This window comes from Oryza sativa, chromosome 11 (genome assembly GCF_034140825.1).
Source record: "Oryza sativa Japonica Group chromosome 11, ASM3414082v1".
In the NCBI taxonomy this organism is placed as follows: Eukaryota; Viridiplantae; Streptophyta; class Magnoliopsida; order Poales; family Poaceae; genus Oryza; species Oryza sativa.
The window spans coordinates 28,747,023-28,772,454 of record NC_089045.1 but is presented as its reverse complement, the minus strand read 5'-3'; the positions used below and the strand labels follow the sequence as shown (position 1 = coordinate 28,772,454).

General features: G+C 42.8%; 2 protein-coding genes across 3 annotated transcripts; one reads left to right on the top strand and one right to left on the bottom strand.

Moving 5' to 3' along the window:
• Positions 1-10,915: 10,915 nt before the first annotated feature.
• LOC4351074 (calmodulin-binding protein 60 B) lies at positions 10,916-13,372 on the bottom strand. 2 transcript variants are annotated; one of them, XM_015759697.3, is made up of 6 exons: positions 13,146-13,372; positions 12,660-12,820; positions 12,332-12,527; positions 12,063-12,200; positions 11,829-11,981; positions 10,916-11,739 (listed from the first exon to the last, which is right to left on the bottom strand). In XM_015759697.3, the coding sequence occupies exons 1-6, from the start codon at positions 13,225-13,227 to the stop codon at positions 11,192-11,194; spliced, it is 1,278 nt and encodes a 425-aa protein (XP_015615183.1). In that variant the 5' UTR covers positions 13,228-13,372; the 3' UTR covers positions 10,916-11,191. The 2 variants fall into 2 exon arrangements, with proteins under 2 accessions (XP_015615183.1, XP_015615186.1); XM_015759700.3 differs by having other exon boundaries at positions 12,063-12,182.
• Positions 13,373-17,620: 4,248 nt separating this feature from the next.
• LOC9268876 (uncharacterized) lies at positions 17,621-21,157 on the top strand. The gene has a single exon (XM_015759701.3). It carries the CDS (start codon positions 19,154-19,156, stop codon positions 20,060-20,062), a length of 909 nt encoding a protein of 302 aa, XP_015615187.1. The 5' UTR covers positions 17,621-19,153; the 3' UTR covers positions 20,063-21,157.
• Positions 21,158-25,432: the final 4,275 nt, after the last annotated feature.

The window sequence follows — 25,432 nt, the reverse complement described above, 5'->3', positions numbered from 1 at the left end:
CAATTCCTTCGCGCAGCGACTTGCCTCTTTTCTTGGAGATTGCATAGACTAGCGGCATGATGCCTTTTGGTCGTTGCCCATCCAGCCAGGCGGAGTCCCAGAATCGTGCCGTGTTCCCGTCCCCTACTGTAATTTTGGTAGCTGCGGCGAAGAGGAGTTTGTCGGTTTCATCACACGGTGTCTCTAGACACACCCACGGTTTGGTTGGATGAAAGATTTAATTTTGAAACTGATACGAGCTTACTAATCTTTTTTCTTTTAGGATGGGATGGCTATACTCAGATTCACTGAAAGCGACTGAACACAAACAAAAAAGGTTCTGGTGGAGATACCAGCTTACAAGGAAACATCAACTTCAGAATGCAAAACGCCAAAATGCATGCGGGAAGTAAAAATAATCAGAACTGTCACCAACATCACCCCGGATTTCTAGCCATCTTCAAATTTCTTTGAATTTCTCGTCCTTGGATGGCTTCAGAGCACAGCAGCATTGCTGCAAAAATGAGGCAAGTTTGTAGCAACCATATGTGAAAGCAACATCATTTTGAAAATAAGAGTGCTGCAGTACTGTGGGAAGTTCTTCATCCTTGAAATTTGCACTTGCATAGCTTAAACTACCTTTAAAGCTTAAGGTCCCTTAAACCTGCTGCTGGCCGGTGAAAATGTCCTGTATCTTCTGCCACCTGCTTCACTGGCAGGTGAAAGTCCACCATAACCTATACTGCCTCTTTTACTGACAGGCGAAGGTGAAAATGCCGTGTAGCTTCTACTGCCTACTTCACTGGCAGGAGAAATTCCGCCATAAACTGTACTTCTTACCTCACTGGCAGGTGAAATTCCACCCCGGCTCATATTGTGTGCTTCGTTGACACGTGGAAGTCCCCCAGTTTGCTTCACTGCATTGTAGGCATCTCCCCAATAAGTTTCAGTGAAATCACTTCGCGAGTCATCTTGAAGCAGATCTTTTTCCAGAGATGCCAGAAACTCTTCCATGGTGTCACCTGCAGATGTGCTAACCTGTGACAACTGTTCTTCTGATACACGAGAACTGTCATAAAAATAAATTTGTTACCATCAGGCATTGTGTTGTGCTTCAAAGAAGGCCGTTGCTGGGAACTAGACCCTTCTAAGGTATTATTATCCATGAAGGAAACTGACAGAACCTCATTTTCGATGGTTGAAACTTCCTGGCTGGCTTGCATGGTCTGAAATTCTCCTGTGGAACATTCAAAGTAAAGCTGAGCAGTTAAGCTTTCCTTTAGAAGATACCATATTATTCAAAGAAGCAAATTACCATAGGCCTTCACGCTCTGGTCCAAAGTATTTGGATGGAACTTGGCCTTATTGAGATATTCTCCATGATGCACCAGATGGCAGTCCATTATTTGTTGAAGAAATCTGCTGGCATGTTGCTTGGATAGTTGGATGTCAATTTGTTCAGTGTGATTTTCAGAAACTGGTAAATCTGTTCAGGGTATCAACAGAAGCAAGGCATAAATCAGGAAGCATTTGACATGAAGTAATTTCCACAGCAAACCATGAAGGAGTAATGGCGGCAATTAAGTTACTCAAAAGAGGCAAGCCAGACTTACTTGCTGGTGCTGGACTTGGTTGCATTGAGCATGATCCCTTAAGGTAACAATTGCCATTGCTGGTATGAAATGATTCATGTTCTTGATGAACATTCATTTCTTCAGTGTAGCTAGAGTAATTTGCTGGTCTTGGCTTGCATTTAAGAGCATGGTTAATGATCATGTCCCAATCTTGATCAGAAATATTTCCCAAAATCTATACAGGTTATTGTGGCATGTTACATTCTATAGGAGTACAGAATAGAAATAAATAATGAAATTCATTGCGTACCTTACGCAATTCTTTGGGATTTTTATGGAAGAAGCATAAAAAATCCCCCTCCGTCTTGATACCTTTATGCTGTAGTAACTTGTGCCTATCACCATTCATGGCAATTCGAGTCAGTTTTTATACAGCATCACAGGGAGAAGGATGTTCACTCTTCTTTGTTGCTGTACAGAAAGACGCCAGGCATTAGATGTAGAAGAATGAGACCTAGTAGACATATGAATCAGTTATTGATGAAAAGGTTCGGTTTAAAAGGTTGTGTTCACACCTAGCAGACCATTGCCAGGATGCACAAAGGAAGATAGTTTCATACGTTTACTGATCAAATTTACCTTACATAACAGAACAGTTCTTCAAATTGAGGATTGTGGCATAATAAATGATAGAGAAGCCTCCACTTTTCTAGTTTAGGGCCTCATTACTAAATGATGCTGGATGCTGCGGGTTTCTCTTTTGAGTATGGCTGTTTAAGAGTTACCGGCCTTTTAATTAAAAGTAAAGACGCTATGAGGTGTAAAAATAAGTATCATGTTGAAAAGGCGTTAGGAACTTGAATATAACAATGTTTTGCACTTGTCCTTTAGCTAGCTTATGCAACAGAAGAATTTTGTTAGAGAGATTGACAGAATGCATATATGTAATGAGAGCTATTTATATGAAGAGTAATGTGTATGATTGTCTAAACTTTTGGTGCTAGGATGAAACTTAATATTACTTACAGAATCCCCGGCCATCCTTTACGGCAAAAGATTCAGATATTCCTTCGAGGATTTTTTCTGATATGCTATCATCAGCTGCCATGACTCCTAACCTGAACTGCTTGCTTGGAAGAAAACTCGAGTTATCCTGGAATTTGGCACCATAGAGGTTAGCCACACCATTTTCCAGCCTTAGATAAAGTTCGTTGGCAAACAAAGGTAGTTTTCCAGGCCGCCCATATACTATGTTCTGAAGGAAGGAGTCTCTATTCCACTGCACTTTATTGTCCTTGTTAAACTCGCCATTCATGACAACAATCCTAACTTGCATTGAGGATAAAGGTCCATTTGTGATAATCTTATTATCATGATCATATATGGCTACTTTGATAGGACTGCCGTCATCAGCTGTTATGACGTGTCTCGAGAACTTGTCGTTGCAACATCTGTTCTCAAATTTCAGTCGGTGCGTTCTAATTTCTCTCTGATAAGATAAGCCCCTTAAAAGTTATGTTAAATGATCAAGTATACTATGTCCAAAATTTTAACTAATTAGAATCACCTACATAAAGTCTACTGAGTGGCGAGCCTGTGTACGAGACGGGCCAAAGATTTGATACTTCAATTTTCTAGAACAAGAGATTTCCTACCTGTGATTAGTGTGTTTCTTAACATGGTCCCCAGGAGTACTTGTGTCCTGTCACAGAAACAAATTTACAATCATTAGTCAGAAAGAGCAATAAATAAATTCAGCTCAGCAAAGATGCTAAATTCTTCAAATGATGAGATTGTTTTTTGACAGTGAAACACGGAATGACGGAAATGCCTTTCATAAGGATTTTTTTTCCTTGACTCAGTTTCCTTGAAGTTCCCATTTTGTTAGTATAAAAATGTCAAAAAAACTATCAAGCTTAGTTGCTATTATATCGGGTTGTCCTTTGGTTCATATCATTAGTTCTGATAATTGTAGATATTGCTGTTTTCCGTAGTCTTCAGTTCAGTGACCGAGTGACTTTGGTAGGTTTGTAGCCTTTGGTGTTACCATGCATTCTCACAAGGAAGTAAAGAACTAAGAGTACTAAGAATATAAGGGAGAGGACCTAGAAAATTTTCAGTCAAGAATAGTCGAATCTATCAAAACTTGAAAGCCAATTATGAAGCTTCCAACTATAAAGATTAAACAAGAAAGTAGGTGTTTACCGAAATCAAGGTGTTGAACTGCCCCCAGATCTGTTCCATCCTCCTCTGTTGCTCACTGATCTGCTCATTGAGCTGCAGCTGGGAATTTTGGTAAAACAGTTGCATCTCTCTCTGTAAGACTTTGCGCTCTTCAATGAAACCTTTTGACATACATTGCATTTCTTTCTTGAGTATTTCAATCTGGCTCTTGTAGAAATCTTGTGTCTCCCTATCATGCACATAAAGAAGAAGAAAATTCTCAAATAAGAAAATGGTCTCATCTTATTATTCCATACAAACTTGCAAGAAAAGCATAAGGCCTTGTTCGTTTCGGGCGGGATTGTGGCCCAAACCCCATGGATCAGCCTGGCATGGGAAAAATCACGGCCTGCATAGAAATGTGTGTTCGGTTAAGCCTAGTCGGGATTCTAACCCAGCCCATCCTAGCCTTTTCCCCTCACCCCGGCCTGGGAAAAAAATAATCTTATCCAGAGGTGTGGAAAAGGAAAATGTATACGAAGGTCCCTCAACTTGTCATCGAGTTACAAAATCGTCCCCCAACCGCAAAACCAGATATATGACATCCCTCATCTTACAAAACCGTTCACTTTAGGTCCTTCGGTGGTTTTGACCCCGGTTTTGTCCAACGTGGCAGCTGACTCAGCGTGGGACTCACGTGGGCCCCACATGTCAGTATGCCACGTCATCTCTCTCTCACTTTTTTCCTTTGAGCCAGCCGACCGGCGGGTGGTGTGGGACGAGGTCGCCGGGGCGAGGCGGGAGGGGAGGAGGTCCGGCAACGTGGCGGTGGGCGACAAGGAGGCGGCGGCCTCCGGTTTCCCCCGGCCTCAGCCCGTCTCGCCAACGAGTGCCTTCGCCGCTCTTCTTCCCTGCCGGCCACCGGTCGCACCATGCGCCTCCGGTCTCCCCCGAGTGCCGCCCATCTACGCCACCGAGCGGCGCCGCCATGCTTCTCCCCTGTCGGTGGTCGGACACGCCGCGCGCCTCCGGTTCTCCTCCGGCCGCCGCTCGTCTTTGCCCTAGACCCCGACCTCGGCGCGACGGCCTCCCCTGTCGGCCACCGTCCGCGCCGCGTGCCTCTAGTCTTCCCCGGCCTTAGACCTCAGCTCATCTTAGCCACCGAGCTCTATCGCCGCTTTTCTCCCCTATCGGCCACCGGCCACACCGTGCATGTCCGGTCTCCCCCAAGCCGCCGCCGTGCTTCTCCCTGTCGGCGGTCGGACACGCCGCGCGCCTCCAGTTCTCCGCCTCACCCCGGAGACCGTAGGCCGCCGCCGCCGTCGTCTTCGCCCCGGACATCCGACCCCGGCACAGCAGCCTCCTCCCACGTCGCCGCCGCCGCCGGTTCTCCTCCTGTCCCGCCTCGTCCTAGCGACCTCCTCCCCACCCCACCCGCCGGCCGGTTCGGCCAAAGGAGAAAAATGTGTGTGAGAGAGAGAGGAGGAAGGGAGAGAGAGAGAGAGGGGTGATGATGTGTCATCCTGGCATGTGGGGCACACGCTGAGTTAGCCGTCACGTCGGATAAAACCGGGGTCAAAACCACCTAAGAACCTCAAGTGAACGGTTTTGTAAGTTGAAGGATGTCATATATCTAGTTTTGTGGTTAGGGGACGATTTTGTAACTCGATGACAAGTTGAGGGACCTTGAGTGTACTTTTTCCTGTGGAAAATATCCTCGGGGAGAAGACGCGCGGCACTGAAGGGACATTGCGGCGGCTGCGCGACTAGTTGGCGACGGACCGACGGACGAGACAAGGAGGCGACCGCGACGCTGCGCTTTCCCCTCCGGTGGCTTTCCCCAATGTCTGCACAGCGAGGAGGACCGTGTTCTTGGCGGCGATGCTGACCGCAGTCTGACACGATCTTGTCAACTAAAATTCGCGATGCTACTGAATAGCTGACCATGATGTTGTGCGCCATCTGATTGATTTGCTTAGCTAGCCTTTTTTGTTTGATCGACAGAAACTCCTGTACTAGTGCCATCTGCTGCTGGAATGACATTGTATCCTGTCTGCCTAGCTATCACTTTAATTATTCAAGATCTTGAATATGTTAAGTGACTTTAAGAAAAAGTAGGGCCATCCAGTTCATTAAAATGAAATTAAGTTCTCTGAACCACACTGAATGTTGCCCCCACCATGAGGTAACTGACTTACTCAAACTGATGTTGCTGAGGTAGTTTCTTTCTCGTGTTTAGTTCAGATGGTGCTTGGTCTGCTCTTTTTAGTTCACATATATGCATGCATCATCAAGTGTCTTTTTTTGAGGAAAATGTTTACAACTTGGAAACTTCTGTACTCACCAAGTTTAGTTCAGATGGCGCTTGCTCTGCTCTTTTTAGTTTACATATACTGCTCTAGTTACTGAAGCAGATTCTACTTCATGTCATGTCCAACATGTTTAAGTATGCCAAAAGTTGACGATGATCCTAGTTCATGTCTTGTGCATAACTTTGAGTTGTCCACAAGTTCTTTTTCTTCTCTAGATACCCTAAACACTTGTATGTATCCTACACTGATGCAAATCCTAGTTTTTACATGCCATGCACAAAGATTGTTCCCTGCTTAAGGATAAGTATAATTCCTCAGCCATAGTTACCACTGTTTACTTTTCATTTGAATTTAATTACTGAAGTGTGTTCTTCATAAATGTTGACCATGGCAATTTAATTACTGAAGGTCCTGATCCCTATGGTTTATTAATATCATTGGAGCATACAGTTCTGGTGTTAGCTCTTTTGACCATACTTATCTATAGTAAATTAGTAAGTAGTACAGTATACATGTTGCTTTCCCTTTTTACCTTTTGCCTGTAGCTGCTAGATAACATAGCAGTCTCCATTTCTCTGTACTACAATACAAAGTCAAAAAACATGTAGCCGTGCATTGACAATTATTATTTTATTGTATATCTATATAAGTAGTATATATGATCTCTGCATCTTCTGAAAATGCAGACAAGTCAAGATAAACAACTCCAAGATTAACATGATTTCTGCATTGGCCATATATCTATCTATCTGTTATACATGATTTCTGCATCTTGTGAAAATTCAAACATCTCAAGATTAACATCTATAATTAGTTTGGATTAACATCTGAATGGACTTCAAGATGTTATATATTGTCCATTGTATTATGTCTGCTACTTTCTCCGTTTCACAATGTAAAACTTTCTAGCATTGCCCATATTCATTTAGATGTTAATGAATCTAGACATATGTATGTGTTTAGATTCATTAACATCTATATGTATATTGGCAATGCTAGAAAGTCTTACATTGTGAAACGGAGAGAGTAGAAGGGAAAAAAGTGGAATTGGTGGGTAGTAGGTTAAAAATATGGAGGTTTTGTGCAAATTCATTAACCAAAGTTTTGTTTCTTTTTATCTGTTTGTGAGATAGGAAAGCTGATGTTTACTCTTGTGCTTTGTAGGTTCCTTGAAATCGACTGGTATGGAAATTCCAGATAATTTATTTGATGGTAGCAATTTCCTGAAGTTCCCGAAGATTTATTACTTCAGACAGCATGGTGAAAGTCAGGGCATCATTATAGCGTCTCCTGCTGCTCAGCTCATGCCACTCATATTAGACCTTTTTAGTTTGTGATGTATCTGAGTTCCAATGCTCGTTTGTTTGGATTTTTAGTAGCACCTGGACACCCAGTTTGTGTTGATGATTTTATTGACAATGACTTGTATGTATTCCGTTGTTGCTCAGCAGCAAATTTCTATGGATTAGGAGAAGCAAACTACTACTATATGGCTTTTATCCTGCTCTTTCTTTTCTTTTTTGTTTTGCTGGAATGACCGAAGGAGGTCATTCAATATAATTAAGATAGGAAGAAAAGGTTACAAGAAAAGTTTTACATTGACAGCTGGCTGTCGAGGAAGGATGTGCACCAGAGCACACGCCCCGAACCATGTGTCAACCGTCCAAACACACGCTATAGAAAGGGAAGCCAAGCACCGAACCGGCCATCGCTATGCGAGACCGATCGCCACCAAGCCAACAACACCACTACGACACGAAGACTCTAAAACGACGCCCTCACGAGGGTTGCGACGCCGAAAGACGCTGTCATCATCCGTCCAAAGCTGGACAAGGTTTTCACCCATAGTTCCTTGCCAAGGGAGGAGGGGTACCTCAACAATACCCTCAGGAGGGTTACCACGCCTGAAGGCGTAGTCACTGTTGGCCCAAAGAAATTGGGCTAAGCTTTCGCTTGGAACCCCTTACCGCCATGGTCCGTCGCCCAATCCGAAACCACCATCTAAACATCGGCGGCACATGGCTTCCGCCATACCCGACCGACGCCCCACCGTCGGTCAGTTTCCAGTCCTGCCAACGACAAGACTGCCACCACACCGCACCGACGCCCCACCGTCGGCCGACTTCATCGAACCACCATCCCTGAAAGTTGGCCTAGGACCCCCTCCGTTCCACCACCCGCCGGCCTCCTTGCCAAATCTGGCCGGAGGAAAACCCGGGACTAGGTGGCATTGCTTCGACATCCTGAGCTTCCCCCGCTGACAACCTGCCGCCTCAATCCAACCTAGAAACTCCCCGCAAAGAAGGGAGGAGCTCCAAGAAGGGCGATGGTGACAACCGGCAATGAGGAAGGCGACCCACCGCCGCCAGCTCCCTTTGCACTACCATCTGGGCCTGCGCCGACGCTGGAAACGCTGCCGCTCCTGCTCCGGCGCACCCCCCCCCCCACGATCCAGCCTCCACGCCGGCCTATGCGCCTCTGCTGCTCCGGCCTACGCGTCGCCGCGCCACCATCCCGAGGAGCGCGGGCCTCCGCGCTGACAGTCGCGCCTCCAGCCGCACGTCCACGCCGGCCCCTCCTACACCGACCTCGGGCCGCCGGCCGTGCCCCCGCTCCTCGCCGCCCGCGGCGCTGTCCCGCGCCGGCCGCCTGATCTAGCGGCGCCAGACCCGGCTGCCCGAGCTCGCCGGCCTCCTCCTTCCCCGCCTCCGCCTCCTCCCGAGCGCAGGCTTCGACGTCGGCGTTGCTCCGGCCAGCCTCCACCGTGGATGCCCGCGCCTGCTCTGGTGGTGGTCGCCGCAGCCATCCTCGTGAGCCTCCAGCTTTGCTGGCTACTCGTTCAAGCGGCGGCGAGGCAGGGGTGAGAGGTGGGGTGGGGCGACGGCGGCGGCTAGGGTTCCGCCGCCCATGTCGCCCATGCGGGAGGCGACGCGGGGGCCAACCAACCTAAGTTCACGTCTATTCTGCTCTTTCAATTTATCAGATTTTGATAGCTAAAACGAACATAGGGTTTAAGACAGGGAATAAGAGAGAGCAAGGGATTCCAACCCCCATAGGGATTGAGTGACATGGGAGGGATTCACTCAATCCCTTCCTGGATATATTCCACTTGGGGATTAAATCCCAAGGAACCGAACAATGCCTAAGTGGCATCAAAACTCCTGGATTTTCCCTCGAATTAATTGTCTAAAGACTTTCTTAACTAATCTGAACATCTTGTATGCATAAGTTTTCTTTCTTTTTTTTTTGCTGGACTTGTTATAAAACCCTCGATCTATCTGCTTGGTAACTCTAAATATTTTATTTCTGCCGTTTAACCCCCTCTTTCAATTCTTTTATAGGTTTATTCAGCATGGATCTTTATTATTCCAATATTCACAAAAGAATATAAATTGAAGCATATGATGGTGACAGATGAAAGAAACAACTGATGAACAGGGGACCGAATTCACTGGCAACAGGAGCAGAGCCGAGGTCGCTTGCCTTCACCACCAACACGGCCGTCATCGCTCTCCTCCTCCCTGCGCCGACCAGGCCGGGAGAGCGACATTGCCGGAGCTCGAGGAGGTAGCTTTGCTGGGATCCAAGCAAAACGCGGTGGATGCACGAGGTGTAGCACAAGCAGAGGAGGAGGAAGACGTACGATGGCGATGACAATTACGCGTGCATGAACTTGCAAGTGATCAAGTGATCTAAACGCGTGCTTGTGAATTCGATTTATAATACAGTATAGGAGTGATATAACGCGGTGAGGAATACTCGCTCGTTTTTCCTCCTCGCTGCTTCCTCGCTGCTGGCTGTCGTTCATGGGGTCTGGTTAGGTTTGCCGAGTCAAGAGTCATCTCTTTTACCCTTCTCTGCTGTGCAACTTCTTGTGCCAAAGATGATTAGTGCCTGGTGGTCAATTCAAACAAACAGTTGCTGTTTTGGTTCAAGATGATGGATGTGGTTAGGCTGGTGTTTTATGGATGAGCAAGTTTTCAAGGAGTGAAATTGATTCAGAATAGCCTGGATTTTTCACATTTTGATTCTTTTAGAAAACTTATTTTACAAATAGACCCCTAAAAAAACTTATTCCTTTTCGCGGCGCCAATTTCTTTGGCGCCGTGGTCCAACATGACATTGGCGCCGTCCCCCAAGCCCCCCAGTGAAAGTTAAGTTACAAATGTGAAGGGGGACGGCGCCAACGACATTGGCGCTGAGGACCAAATTGTAATATTTTTGAAAAGGACCTATTTGTAATTAAAAAAAGACTTATTTGCAAATAAAAAATATTTACAAATAGGTCCTCAGCGCAAATGACACTGGCGCCGAGAACCTATTTGTAAATATTTTTTACAAATGGGTCCTTTTTAAAATACAAATAGTTCCTTTTCAAAAAAAATTTACAATTTGGTCTTTAGCGCCAATGTCGTTGGTGCTGTCCCCCTTCACATTTGTAACTCAACTTTCACCGGGGAGCTAGGAGGACAGCGCCAACGTCATTGGCGCCGTCATGTTGGACCACGGCGCCAATGACATTGGTGCCGCGAAAAAGATCATTTCTAGAATAAGTTTTTTTAGAGGCCTATTTGTAGGATAAGTTTTTCAAAAAGACTAAAATGTGAAAAATCCAGTCAGAATAGCTTCCAGGCACTGTACAAGTCTAAAAACTGTCTCTGCTTGAAGAAACTCTGAAAATTAACACGGGGAATGATTCCAACTTAGGCACCTTCCTCGTTTCTGAAACTGGACATATGTAGATTTCCAGAAGAGAGAGAAGAGCATACCAGGAATGCACGGCATTATATAAAAAACGTCATCATTGCCATGGAAATAACAGGAACAAACAAGAACAACAAACAGGGTTGTTGGTCACAGATCAGAGGTCAGAGCCACACCAACAGGTTGCTTTCCAATGAAATAGTGCATAGAATTGTACTAAATTTAGACGCCTTGGTTTTTCTCAAAGCAAAAATATAACTATGGTATGCATAAAATGTACTGAAAGCTATGGTCTGTAAATATACTAATAACATCCAAATATGCACTAAAGTTGAACTGAATACAAGCAATCCGATGGGAGTACCTTCTGAATAAACGGCGGCATAAAGGCATGCATCACCCGTTTCATCAGTGAAGTATATATATATATATATATATTTTTAAGAAGAGTGAAGTATATTATTCTTCATCCGTGAAATATTTACTTGTATTGCTGATATTGTCTGAAAACAAGACAGGCGGCAGTGGGGTAAACCATAAGCAGTCGCTGCTACTGGCTTCTCCAAAGACTTGTTCACCGTAGCTGCTACTGCGTGCTTCTCTGTGTCTTCTACTGCCAGCTCCCCTGGCAGGTGAAAATGAATGTCTCCTGTGTCTCCTACTGCCTGCGGCCCGTGAAGGAGGAAGTCCCCTGTGGCTCCAACTGCCTGCTTCATTGACAGCCCCATTGTAGTTCATGCTACCTGCTTCACTGACAGGTGAATGACCCCAGTTTTGCTCCGCTGCAGTGACAGGCGAATGACCCCAGTTTTGCTCAGCTGCACTGCAGGAACCTCCTGAGCCAGGAGTTCCCGTGAAATCATGCTCCCCCCGCCCCACATATTCACTCAGCAAATTTTCTCTCCTCTGTGCATTTACCATAGATTCCAACTGCACATCTGCGTGGCCATGAATCCAGTCCAACGACGAATTCCAATCAGATGGATTAGCATGTGATAATCCATTCCCTAATGGAAAAATATGACAGCATGCAAACATCAGACTATTATTCCAAAACATTAACTAACAAAAAGTGCCACAGAAATAAAGTTGCTACCATCAATTTCAGCCGTATTGATGTGCCCCAAAGAATGTTGTTGCTGTGAGCTCGACACTTCTAACATATTGTTATCCATGGATGAAACCGACATAACCTCATTTCCTACCGATGAAACTTGCCGGTCGACAACTTGGATACGCTCAAGTTGTCCTGCAGAAAATTCAGAGCAAATCTACCTTTAAAACTGATGACATACAAAATATACACACCACAGAGAAAAAGGCCAATTACCATGATGCATCAAGTTTTGGTCTGAAGTGTCTGGTTGGAACTTGGACCTATTTGGCACAATCACTGATAATCCACCGGATGATAGTCCATTACACGTTGAAGAAATTTGCTGGCGAGTTCCTTGAACATCAAGTTGTTCTGTGAGTTTTTGAAGAATCAATAAACCTCCATTGGGATATCCACAGAAACAAGGAACTACCTCCAGCAGCAGACCATGAATGGCGAATGGAAGCAATCAAATTACTCAAGAGAGGCCAGTCCAAACCTACCTTGTGATGTATGACTTGGTTGCATTGAGCATGATCCCTGAAGGTAATAGCTGCCATTGCTTCTAAAAAATGCCTCATGTTCATGAGACACATTACTCTCTTGAAGGCAACTAGAGTAAATTCCTGGTCTTGGATTACATTTCAGAGCATGACTAATGATCAAATCCCAATCTTGATCAGAAATCTTTCCCAAAATCTACATAGGGTGACATTAAAAAGAAAAGAAAAGGAGGATTAAAAAGAGAACAAAAGGAGGAACTGTTGGTGATATTGTATATGAGAACAAATTAGATAGCAAAATAACAGTGTTAATAATTCATTCTCATACTTTACGCAGATCATCTGGACTCTTGTTGTAGAAAGATAAGAAGTCCTCCACTGTCTTGATACCATTCTGCTCTAGTAACTTGTGCCTGTCACCGTTCTTTGCAATTTTGCTCAGTTTATATACAGCATCACGTGGGGATGGATTGGGATTCTTCTTTGTTACTGCAGAGAAAGACATTCAATGTAGTTATCCTGCCTCTTATCCTTTGAAAAATATTGATGTGTGAAAATGTTTTTTCTGTAAAATAAATGGATGGTGGCCAAGTTTTAAAGGTTCTTAAGTATCTAAAAACAGGTTTTACATATTGATAAAATATGAAATATTCACATGGGTTACCAACTAGTTATCGTGATCCCTAAATTGTTCTTACTACTCATTCTGTTTGCACCTTCCAGGTTAATGGATGTTCATGTACATGATAGAGATATCAGCACAGAGGAGCAAAATAATAAGTATTAAAAATATAATAGAATAGCGTGAACTCACAGTATCCCCGAACATCCTTCACAGCAAAAGATTCAGTTATTCCTTCTTGAATTCTTTCTGAGATTCTTTCATCAGCTGCCATAACACCCAACTTGAACTTTTTGCTTGGAACAAAACTAGAATTGTCTTGGAACTTGGCATTGAGATAACCCACACCATTTTGCAGCCTAAAATACAGCTTCCCAGACAGCAAATGTCCTTTTTGAGGTCGTCCAGGTACTATTTTACTACGGAAGTACTCTTCAGTCCACTGTCCTTTATGATCATCATCAAAGTCACCATCGATGGCTACAATCGATCTGAACTCTCATTGAAGAAAATGGTTCACTTGTTACGATCTTGTTGTTACGATCATATATGGCTACCTGAAGGGGGCTCTCGTCATCTGCTTCTATTTTGTGTGTTGAGTACTTATCGTTACTGCATGAATTCACAAATTGTAATCGAAGTGGTTCGCTGCAGTTCTGATCAGGTAACATCCTAAAAAATAGTGCAAGTACATCATAAACATACAGTGTTGAACTTTAATATATGGCAGTTACTTATGTGTACTCAAAGAAACAAAGAAAAATAACACAGAGCAATACAGGTATCCCATATATGCACGTGACTATATGAGAATGAGATATGATGGACTAGATGTTCTCTTTTCCCTCAACTCTTAACTTGCTACTTTCTTGAGAAAAAAGGTGCCCGGTTTAATTTTAGCTAGCACTTTTTCGAGAACATGTGAGAGCCTTGGATGTCATTTCACTGAGAGCCTTGCTAGTAGAACACGATGGGTAAAGTTAGGCCACCAAGCAAGCTGAACCCTTTGATAAGTTAACCCTCCCCAATAGGCAAACAAGCCAATTAAGACTTTAAAGAAAGGACTTCATAAATAAATTAAGATCATCATGGTTGCTCAATCCCACAATAATGACAGCATGTGTGACAACATCCCGATTTGTGGCTAGTACATTCCAAACCTCCCTAACTCCACCTCTTTGCAACAGAAATCCAAACGATTAACCTTCAGAAGATGACTTCACTATTTATATAATCTTATTTTGTTTCAACATCGGATAAAATATCTAGTCAATTGACAACTGACATAGCAAAAACAAAATAAAGAAAGCTGGAAAGATAATGCAATGTTTTTTAGTCCTTTACAGCAAAGTAAATAAAATTGCATATTCTTGCAACAGAGATAAACATTATGTTTCTATAAAAAGAGATAGACACTATGTCAGTTTATAGGTGCAAATTCAACATATGTGAAACTACAAAATGAAAAACTGAACGAAATGTGCTTCTTCATCTGTTAACTAACATCATAACATTAGTTAAAATAGCACAAAACTTTTCTTAATTCATGTACAATTCAAAAACTTAAAGCAGGTATGTTGTAACTCCATGTACAACCGAAAAACTTGAAGCAAAGGAAAATGTATTAATGCCAATATTACCAAGTACCAACCTAGGCGCAGGGATTCGCTTATGGTAACCAACAACTTCACTTATTGCCTGCCAATAGAGTTTAAAGAGCATCACTTTCTAGACGTAAAATGCAAAATTAATTTGCAACAATATTGGTATAAATTCTGATAAACCTCAAATTTGATATACATCAGTTAACATATGACATATCTTAAGTACAAGGTAGTTCATTAATCTATTGGCTCCTATCCTTTTGAGATCAAACAATATGTAAATTTTGCTACTTAAGAACTGAGCACACATAATACTATCCAAAAACTACTTTTCAAGATCTCATATATTGTATCTAACAGAAACAATATTGTAAAGGAAGAAGTTCATTTTATCATCCTTAACTTTCATGGAAGTCTTAAAATCAACTTTATATTTCAAAACTGGACATTTCAACCATTCTAAGTTCAGCTTAAGGTTGAAAAGTGAATGATTTTGAAAGTTCAAGATAATTTTCTTTTATAAAGGAAGTTCAAGATTTTAAAGTTGGGGTTTGATGTGGAAGTTCAAGTCCATAAATGAACTTCTTCATATCGGAAAGCTCTGGAATCATATCATCCCAACCATGAAGTCTGAAGCATACATTTTTGCTCTATGGGATGGAAGCACAAATTAAGCTCTTACCGCTGTTAGGCTGGAAACTTTTTCTCGCAGCTCCTGATTCTCCCTAAGCACTAATTTGATCCTCTCATTTTGCTGCTGCATCATTCGATTCATCCGTAGAATCTCCTGGAGCATTTCAGTCTGCTTGTCACTGCCATGCAAGCGAAAGAAAATAAGCTCAATTTCTTACCTCTCTAGGCTAGCTTAATAGCCCACAGGTAGTCATCATCTGTTTTTTTTTTCATTTCACAGCATATTGTGCCCATTTTATTGGGAAGTGTTTTTGCAATACTTTCTTCTATGCAAACTAAGGCTGTGTTTGAATCTGTGGGTTCGTAACCCATTTCTCCCGCAGGGAAAACAAGGTAGCTCATTAACTCATGATTAATTATGTATTAGCGAAAAAACTTGAGAAATGGATTAATATGATTTTTAAATCAACTTTCCTATAGAACATTTTTGCAAAGAACGTACTCCCTCTGTCCCAAAATATAACAACTTTTAGCTCTTAAGATTTGCCACAGAATATAACTTCTCCATCAACATTCTCTTCACAACCAATCACAGCCCTCCACCATTCATTTTTCCCACCTACCTCCACTACTCATCCAATCACAACCCTTCACCATTCACTTCTACCTACTTTCTTAATAACCGTGTCCAACTCTAAAACTTCTTATATTATAGGATGGAGGGAGTACCATTTAGCAGTTCGGGAAGCGTGCGCATAGAAAACGAGAGAGTAGAAGTTGGGAAAGAGGATGTTCGACCGCAGCCTAAAGGTGGATCTACTGCAATATGTACCATTTTCCCTTAAATTATTATATTTACATAAATCACATATAGATTATAAATAACCGATTTTCTTAGTAGAGAAGGGTTTATTTATAGAGGGAGGGAATAAGATAGTGAGAAAATATGGATTGAGACACACTTGAACACAAGGTTGGCATGAGCACCTGGCAACTCCCTGCCGCTAGGCTACGATGCTGTTCTCAGGAGAGGGATTTACTGACTTACTTCTTTTTCACTAGACAGGCATGGTCAATTTTATTAAGAATAGAGAGGCGTGACCAACAAACATGGTTATTGTCTAGAAAACAACTTGGAACTCACCAGAGTTCCGAACACAAGGCTAAAAGTGGTTTTTGCATATTGAACCACCAACACAAGTTGCTGAGTTTGGATGAAGATAAACTGGAGAAACTAAATCCTGGTCCGCTTTCCCTTTACCAAGCAGATTAATCTGAGGAGGAGGAGGGGGGGGGGGTGGGGAATTTACATCAACGAACATCATATGGCACATAAAGGAGAGTGTGTTGTGATTAGATCAAACAAAATACTGCAAAAGTGAAACATAAATGAAGCAAGATTGTAGAAGTGAGCTCACTCGAAATCACAGGAGTTCCGCAGTCGCTTCGCAGGCGGTGATCTTTGTGATCCTTCGTCGTCATTCTCCTCATGATCCTGAGGCAGGGCTACAGACATTGCCCAGGGCTGTTGGGGGAGATGGAGAGAGAGGATTGCAAGTGTGGTACTGTGGTGCGATGGGGCTTCTTGCAGTTCACTGGAGTGCTAGATATAGGACATGACAAGGGATACCTTTCTTTCTTGGAAATTTGAACAGGAAGGACAGGAATACTCGTGTAATCTTCCTTTGATGCACGGATTTCCTAGATTTTTGCAATTCACACCATTGACAGCTTTCTTTTCAGAAGGAGAGAGAGAGAGAGAGAGAGAATGATCCACGTGAATGTTCCATGAAACTTCAGCCGTTGCACAGCAGTACCTCACTACTGAGTCAATGTGGAGCAGGGAAGCATTAGGTGCGTTTGATTCCCTGTATTTCAACCTGGCCTAAATGGACCGTTTATTGGAGGAGATCAACCTCCAAGCCGCCTACCGCGTCCGCGTGGAGATTGGAGAGAAGATCGACACGGTTTTGGCTTTGGAAAATTGAAGCGGAACCGTCTCTAGATGCTTCTTTTTTTTTTTTTTGACAACTGATACTTTTCAGATGAAGCTTTCGTTTCAATTTCCCGAGAAAACACCTAAGTATATATCCCAATGGAATTTAGCATGAAGCCCCATATTCGTAATATTTTTCTATTGATTTTAGTGGGTTCAAACAAAATGGGCAAATAAAAAACGAAACTGTTGGGGATGTGCGAGACTTACCACATATGTGCCGACTGTTGATTGACAACTGTAGATTCGATGGAGACCGCATCTGCATCTCTACGAACACGATCTCTCCCGGTGCGGCATTTCGCCGAACACCTCTGCGTCGCTCCCTGTCATGGGCCTGGGCCTGTCAAGTGAGCTATGTTGATTGGGCTGGCTTGAGGCTGAGGGGAGGCAAAGGATACACTATAAAAGGAAAGAAGCAACAGGCATGAAGGGGATCGATGAATAGAACTTGTGGCTGCTGCCTCTTCTTCCTCCTCCTCCTCCGGATTTCTTTCCCACTCCTGCTGTTCTTCCAATCTCAAACTCTGCTTCTCTAATACCAGTCCCTTGCTTCCCTTTCTAGTCTTCACTCCTATATTCCTTGCAATTGTATCCCAATTACTTGAGTGATTTCTACTGTGGATCGTTGGTTCCTTCCTGTGTTGATATTGATCTGTGAATGAGTTGACGGATCGTGACAATATGGTATCAAAGCAGTCGATTCGTGGGGTTTCTTGTGTGGAGATGAAGTGGGAGAGCGCTGGTGGTCAGAGGAACAGCCAACAACTTGGTGGTGGTGTCTTTGGAGGAGATGCCCACCACCTGTTCGATGAAATGTCGAGCTGTCCAAGAGCTGACTCAGCTGCTGTCCTTCGCGTCACTGTGAGCCAGATCATATATCCAGTGACATCTGAGGTGTTGCATCAAGTGTACGATACCTATGGAGCAGTGGCGGTGCAGGTTCTTGCGGTGAGCACATGGCAAGTCAAGGCTCTTGTGTCGTTCATGTCCAGCCATGACGCGGAGAGGGCTCGGTCTGCCACCCACGGTCGCGACATCTACGACGGGGGTTGCTTACTGGATGTGCAGCACGTCCAGATGTTCCCTGGAGATGGCGCCACCGCCACGCACACCACCTGTTCGACGATGGTACCAAGTAGCGCCACCGCAAGGCCAGTGGCCAAGAGTACTGCTGCTGCACCAGAACGCGTGTTCCCTGCTACTACAGCTTCATCTGTACCCTCAATTACATCAGCAGCCATGGTGACATCGGTTCCTTTCAACGAGACCAAGAAGGCTGAGACTGACATGGACAAGGTGGTGGAGAACTTAGACAAGACCATTCAAGACCTGTGCACCAAGATCGATCGGATGCTAGAGAGGCATTTCGCGACACCAAGGTCAGTACAGAGGCCGGCTCAACTAACCTTGTTGACACAGCCAAGCTTGGCATGGGAACAACCATCGAGTGTTCAATGAAGTGTGAGAACCAGTTGGCTGATGATGATGATGGCAAAGACATGGCCAAGGAGGAGTGGATGGAGCTCATGGAAGTGGATACCATGTTCACCGCTATGTATTTATGCTTCAGAGATCCATTTTTAATCATCAATGCAATTCCTCCCAGGAACTGGAGTTGGTGCTTGAGCCGTGCCTACTTTGGAGTTGTAGGCCTCTCTTTCGTTTCATCGAAATTGGAAGTACTCTATGGTTGCTTTGACCGGAGCTTAGAATACACAGCTAGCCCTCCACCGGTACCACCTTGGAGAGCAGCAATTCCATGGAACAAAGCTGAGATGACCTCAGGTTCTCGGCCTTTACCATGGCCTGATCCACAGCTTTGTCAAGGCAGCGGAGGCGTGGTGGTAAAGCTCTTACAACTCTAGCCGCCACCTATTCAAACAAATGTTAAAGCTGAAATTGAAACACTGAATTTATATGGTGAGTCTCATCAAGTCTCCTTGAACTACAGTGTTGCCCAGTTCATGAGTAGAACAATTAATTCCACTGAGGGCTTGCTGCAAAATCTGATGGTTGGATGGTGTATTTGGCATGAGATATGTCTCTCTGGTGCCTTTAGGAAGGCCTATCAGCACACACATCATTCAACCTATGGTTGGGCATATGGGGATCATGAATTGTTCTTGCTGCTGATGCTGATTTCCCAGTTGTCACCTGATGCATGGTGTGATTGCTTATTCAGTTGTGATAATGCTGATGGTATTTGTACTTGCAAGTCACCCGAGAGAAGTACCAACTGCCATGCTCGGTGCTGCAGTGTTCCAACTCCATTTCAGGTTCAGAGCAAAAACAATGGCGTAATAGGTGATACTTCATGGACTCAATTCAGATCAAACAATGGTGATGCTGTGCTGTTGGTGCCACAACCATGGCCACAGCCGATTCTCTTCCCAGTTCATATTATGGTTGAGCTAGAGGTTTCGTTGAAGGGAATTATTGTCTCAACAAAAAAGTTGGTCAACTTGCAATCTTTGGCTCCTCCTTCGCTTTGGAGAAATGAGGTATTCAATTTGTGTGCAACAGGAGGGCAAGGGCTAAATTTTTCCTGGAAATGTATATATGAAGAGCTACAGCAGTTGCAATGTACCTTTGAGTTTACTCTTTGGAATCAACATGGACAGACATATAAGCTATTGTTACAAAAGGAGCAGCTGAAACTTGGTGCAGTCTATCTCAGTTTGGAAGTAAAATCTTCAGAGACATGCTTCACTTGCCGGACTTACGAGGAGGACATGTTCTTACAAATCACAAATTTTGTAGGTCACAACTATGAGGGGAGTAACACTTGTTCTACCCATCAATTCAGTCATGGTTGGCCTAAATATTTGGTAAGAGCTAAATTCGTTCAATTCCAAAGAGGCAAGATTCTTTAGGAGCAAGTGCAACTGGCATATAGCAGGCCAAACGGGCGGCCCGGCCCAGCACGACACGGCACGCCGACGGCACGGCCCACTAGGGCACGGCCCGTTAGGCACGGCTCCTGTAGCGGGCCGTGCCGTGCCGGCCCACGTGCCAAGGCCACGGCCCAAGCACGGCCCAAGAAGGTGCTGGGCCGTGCCGGGCCGGCACGGCTACTGTAGTGGCACGTGGGCTGGTAGCCGGCCCACTAGTACATGTGGCCCATAAAAATTGAAATTTGAGGGAAAAAAAAGAAAAAAGGCAGAAAAAACATAATATAAAGGAAAAAATGATAAATATAGGATAAATGTGAGGAAAATTTAGGAAATATATCATAAAATATATGGTACAAATAGGATAAAATGTGGAAAAAAAATAAAAAATATGAGAAATATATGGGAAAAATTAGAAAATCGTAGGAAAAATAAATGGGCCGGTGGGCCGTGCCATGCCTGGGCCGTGCCGTGCCGGCACGCTACAGTAAACGTGCCGTGCCGTGCTAGCCCACGGGCTGAGGCATCGGCCCAAACACGGCACGGGATAACGGGCCGTGCCGGCACGGCCCACAGGCTGGCGTGCCGTGCCGGGCCTGGGCCGGCTACAGTACTTCCGTGCTCGGGCCGGCCCGGCTTGGCACGACCCATTTGGCCAGGTATAAACTGGCATTGTATACAACATCACTGGTGCGGGTGACTTGGGATCCTGGTGGCTGTGTTGTATCGGCTTGGGGACAAGCCGAAATTCATGGAGGGAGGAATGTCATGGGCCTGGGCCTGTCAAGTGAGCTATGTTGATTGGGCTGGCTTGAGGCTGAGGGGAGGCAAAGGATACACTATAAAAGGAAAGAAGCAACAGGCATGAAGGGGATCGATGAATAGAACTTGTGGCTGCTGCCTCTTCTTCCTCCTCCTCCTCCGGATTTCTTTCCCACTCCTGCTGTTCTTCCAATCTCAAGCTCTGCTTCTCTAATACCAGTCCCTTGCTTCCCTTTCTAGTCTTCACTCCTATATTCCTTGCAATTGTATCCCAATTACTTGAGTGATTTCTGCTGTGGATCATTGGTTCCTTCCTGTGTTGATATTGATCTGTGAATGAGTTGACGGATCGTGACACTCCCCCTCGCCTTGTCCTCTTCTAACTTCATGGCCACATATCAGGCATCCTCCACCTGTTGAGCAGAGCAGTGGGAAAACGAGAATGAGGAGAAGGCGCCGCAGCCGGCAAGCTCGATCTCGTCGCGCGCGCCGACCGTCGCGCCATTGGAGCGCCAGAAGCGGGCGGGTGGCAGCATGGCAAAGGCTTCGGGAGCTCCTCAACCACCGCCGAGGCGCTCCGCTTCGTCGAGCACCGCCAGCGCCCATGCCGCCGCGCGCTTCCCTTTTGCCATACTTCCCCTCGTCCTCGCCGGCGGCGACCAGTGGAGCGCTTACGTGGCAGAACCAGAACCAGACGTGTTTCGACGGGCGTAAATAAGGCCCATCCACACAAGGCCTTGCAAGGCTTAAAGCCGGGCCCATTTTGAAGCCTATGTATTCCACGCCTAGTGGCCTAGTGGACTAGGCCCACAAAACTAAGCTCAAATCTCACTTGAGAGATTCTCACTTAGGCCGAGTTTAGATCTAAACTTTTTCTTCAAACTTCTAACTTTTCTATCACATCAAAACTTTCCTACATACATAAACTTCCAAATTTTCCATCACATCGTTCCAATTTCAACCAAACTTCCAATTTTGACATGAACTAAACACAGCCTTAACTCATTTTTACAAGTGCCATTGATAAGTTACTACTCCCTGCATTCTCTAATACATTTTGGTATTTGTTTATGATAAATATGGTTTCTGATAGCTAATGGATCTAAATGTACTAATATTAGAAAAAATAAATACTTTTGAATACAAATGTAATCATACCACTATGTTACGGGGAATGTTTCAGGTGCGACCTCCCATTTGGGAGGAAACATGGAACCCCGAACCCTCCATCTCCACCATCTAGACGCATCCTCCTCTCCCGCCAATCATTTTCAAAAGAAATAAAAACACCCACCACTAAATAATCATTTTGTATTTTAGTTCCTAGTGTTCACTTTCTCTTTTTCTCTATATCTCTCTTCCCCCTCTCTCTCTCTCTCCTTCAACGCGACTATCAAAAGAGCAACATTAGTTTACTTCTTCGATGTTGTATTATGTTAGTATTTATCTCTACAAAACCTGGTAAAAGTTAGAATACTTTTATCTAGAACAATGTAGTATCCCTTATATTTCTTATATTTTAAGATGGGAAGTATCATATAATTTTGAAAATTATATAAAAATGTCAAGTGAGAATTTGTATATCACTTGAATCTATTGTACTAGAGCGAGTCGGAGTGGGTGAGATGTCACCACGTACAAATTTACAAAAAGCATGTGATTAGCTCTAGACAAGGTTCTAATTAAAGAAGTTTGAGATCAAAGAGAGGAAGTGTTTACATCTAGGGGTGAAAATTTTTGGCGTGTCACATCGGATATACGGACACACATTTAAAGTATTAAATATAGACTAATAACAAAACAAATTACATATTCCGCCTGTAAACTGCGAAACGAATTTATTAAGCCTAATTAATCTATCATTTGAAGTATTAATATTGCTTATTTTTTAATTCCGAATTTCAGTTAATTTTAAATTGTATTCCTACTTGAACTCTTTTTTCTTTTTGCTAATTTTAGATTTTATTTTTATTTTTATTTTGAATATTAATTAATCTCGTATTGGGTTCTTATATGGACTCTTCTCTCAATATTCCTTATTTTAATTTTGAATTTCAGTTATTTTTAAATTGTATTCCTAGTTGGACTCTCTTTTTCTTTTCTAATTTTGGGTTTTATTTTATTTTTATTCCGAATTTTGATTAATCTCGTGTTGGGTTCTTATATGGACTCTTCTTTCAATATTGCTTATTTTTATTTCTGAATTTCAGCTCTTTTTAAATTGTATTTCTACTTGGACATTCCTTTTCTTTTTCTCCGATTAATGTGGGAATTTCTAGCCTCCGCCGCGAACGTGGTACTTCCTTTCAAAGCTATCTTTTTTATTTTGAATTTTAGTTTTTCTATTTTATTTTTATTTTGAATTTTACTTAACCTCATTTTGTGTTATAGATAATCTCTGATTTCAATATTTTTTATTTGTTATTTTGAATTGCATCTTGGGTTGCCCTCATGCGATTGCTACTATTCATCACATGAGCAGTTGGCCCTCCTCCCGCAGCCCTAGTAGGACGAATTTACGAAAACCTTCTCTAAAGTCCGATGCGCCTTTTTTTAATTGTCTTTTTTGAAATTATTTTTATTTTTATTTTGAATTTTAATTAACCTCATTTTGTGTTCTAGATGATCTCTTATTTCAATATTTTTATTTGTTATTTTGAATTTTAGTTTTTCTATTTTATTTTTATTTTGAATTTGAATTAACCTCATTTTGTGTTCTAGATGTTCTCTTGTTACAATATTTTTTATTTGTTATTTTGAATTTTAGTTTTTCTAAAATATATTCCTACTCAAACTCTTATTTTTATTTTTATAATTTCGAAATTTATTTTATTTTGTATTCTGAATTTTAATTGATCTCCTATCGTGTTTAAGATGGATTGTTATTTTAATATTTCTTTTTTATTCTAAATTTTAGTAATTATTAAAAGGTACTACTACTCTAACTCTCTTTTTTTTCTACTTTCAATTTTTTTGTTTTATTTCAAATTTTAATTAATCTCGTGGTGTATTTTACATGGATTATTCTTTCAATATTCCTTATTTTTATCCGAAATTTAGTTGTTTCTAAATTGTATTCCTACTTGGACTTTTTTTTTCCACGGTTAATGTGTTAATTTCTAGCATCTGGATTGAGTTTTTTACATTTGTAATTTGAATTTAAAAGGATTTTTTTTCAAGAATATGCAAAAGAAACATAGAAACAATCTAGATCTGATGATAACGCCCATGTTCTTTTGCTAGTTTTTAGTGTGCCCATTATTTATTTTACCAATTATTTATTTCTTTTTATGCCTGGTATATTGAAAGGTGTAAATCACGTTAAAAACAATGATAGGATTATATGCAGAAGAACTATTTTACTGATGTCTCACATGAAACCTACTCTAGTTCTGTTTCCTTTTGCTATGTTCCTTTCCAAATAGAGTCTAGTGTCCTGATGCTACTGCTATACGCCATACTCAATATGAGTTGTAACGTGCTACCATGTACGTTTCTATAGTGCTTATGTGGAACAACAATATGTTTCCAAAATTTTATTCATTAAATCTCAACCCTTGAGATCTAAATTTACTATGATCTAGTGGTTAATATTTTTCTCTTTTTCTCCGATTAATGTGGGAATTTCTAGCCTCCACAGCGAACGTGGTGCCTCCTTTTAAAGCTGTCTTAATAGTATAATAGATATGTAGTGTAAATTCAAAAATTACCGTTGGATCTAAAGTTAAACGTCTAATATTTGTTGACATCATGAAGATTAAAAAGTTTACTCCAGATAAATTTTGTACAAATGGTTGAATCTAGAAATAAAATTTTTACTCTCGGTGGTGTAAACAAATCTCAAGCATCCATTTTTGGGTCAAACAGTAGTTTTCAAATTTTCATTATATTTGTGATTTGCACTACATATTTTTCCGTTTATACCCATAAGTTGACTACATAGTAAGACATTATAACTGTAGCTCTATGGTCACAAGATATCCTGGTGCTACTAGCTGACTGGTGAACCCTCTAAGAGCATACTAAAGAATGAGCAGACTCATGGGCCAACAACAATCACGGGTCCAGCCAAGTAATAATGGGTCTAGTATTCTCGAGCCTACACTACAGCATGGCCGCACGAACAGTTGGTGGGTAAGGCATTTAATGCCTCCCTCAACGATGTTGAAGCCCCGCGTGCAACCTTCTCCTCCAAAGGCAAGGCAAGGCCTGTACCTTGCTAGTGGACGGATCCAGGGCCCCGCTTACCCTTCGGAGTGGACGGCGCCCCTCCGGCACCTCAAGGAGGGATGATATTCTTGGGGAGGCTTCGGTATCGTTACCCCGGAGGGGTTATCGAAGCCTATAATATCCCCCAACAGTTCTTTTTGTTTTTTTTTCGCAAATACGCAAAGTGCGTATCATTTGTATTGAGACCAGGCTTTTGTTTTCTTTTGTGGGCATACACAATTAAACATACAAATGTGGTGTGATCTTGTTTGCTGATTTTTTTTATCTCCACTTGTGCAGCTCTTCTGAACCAACAACTCCTGATCCCTTGCTCTCAACTTGTGATGTGAATTGCACTGACAAAAGAACAGAAGGACTAGC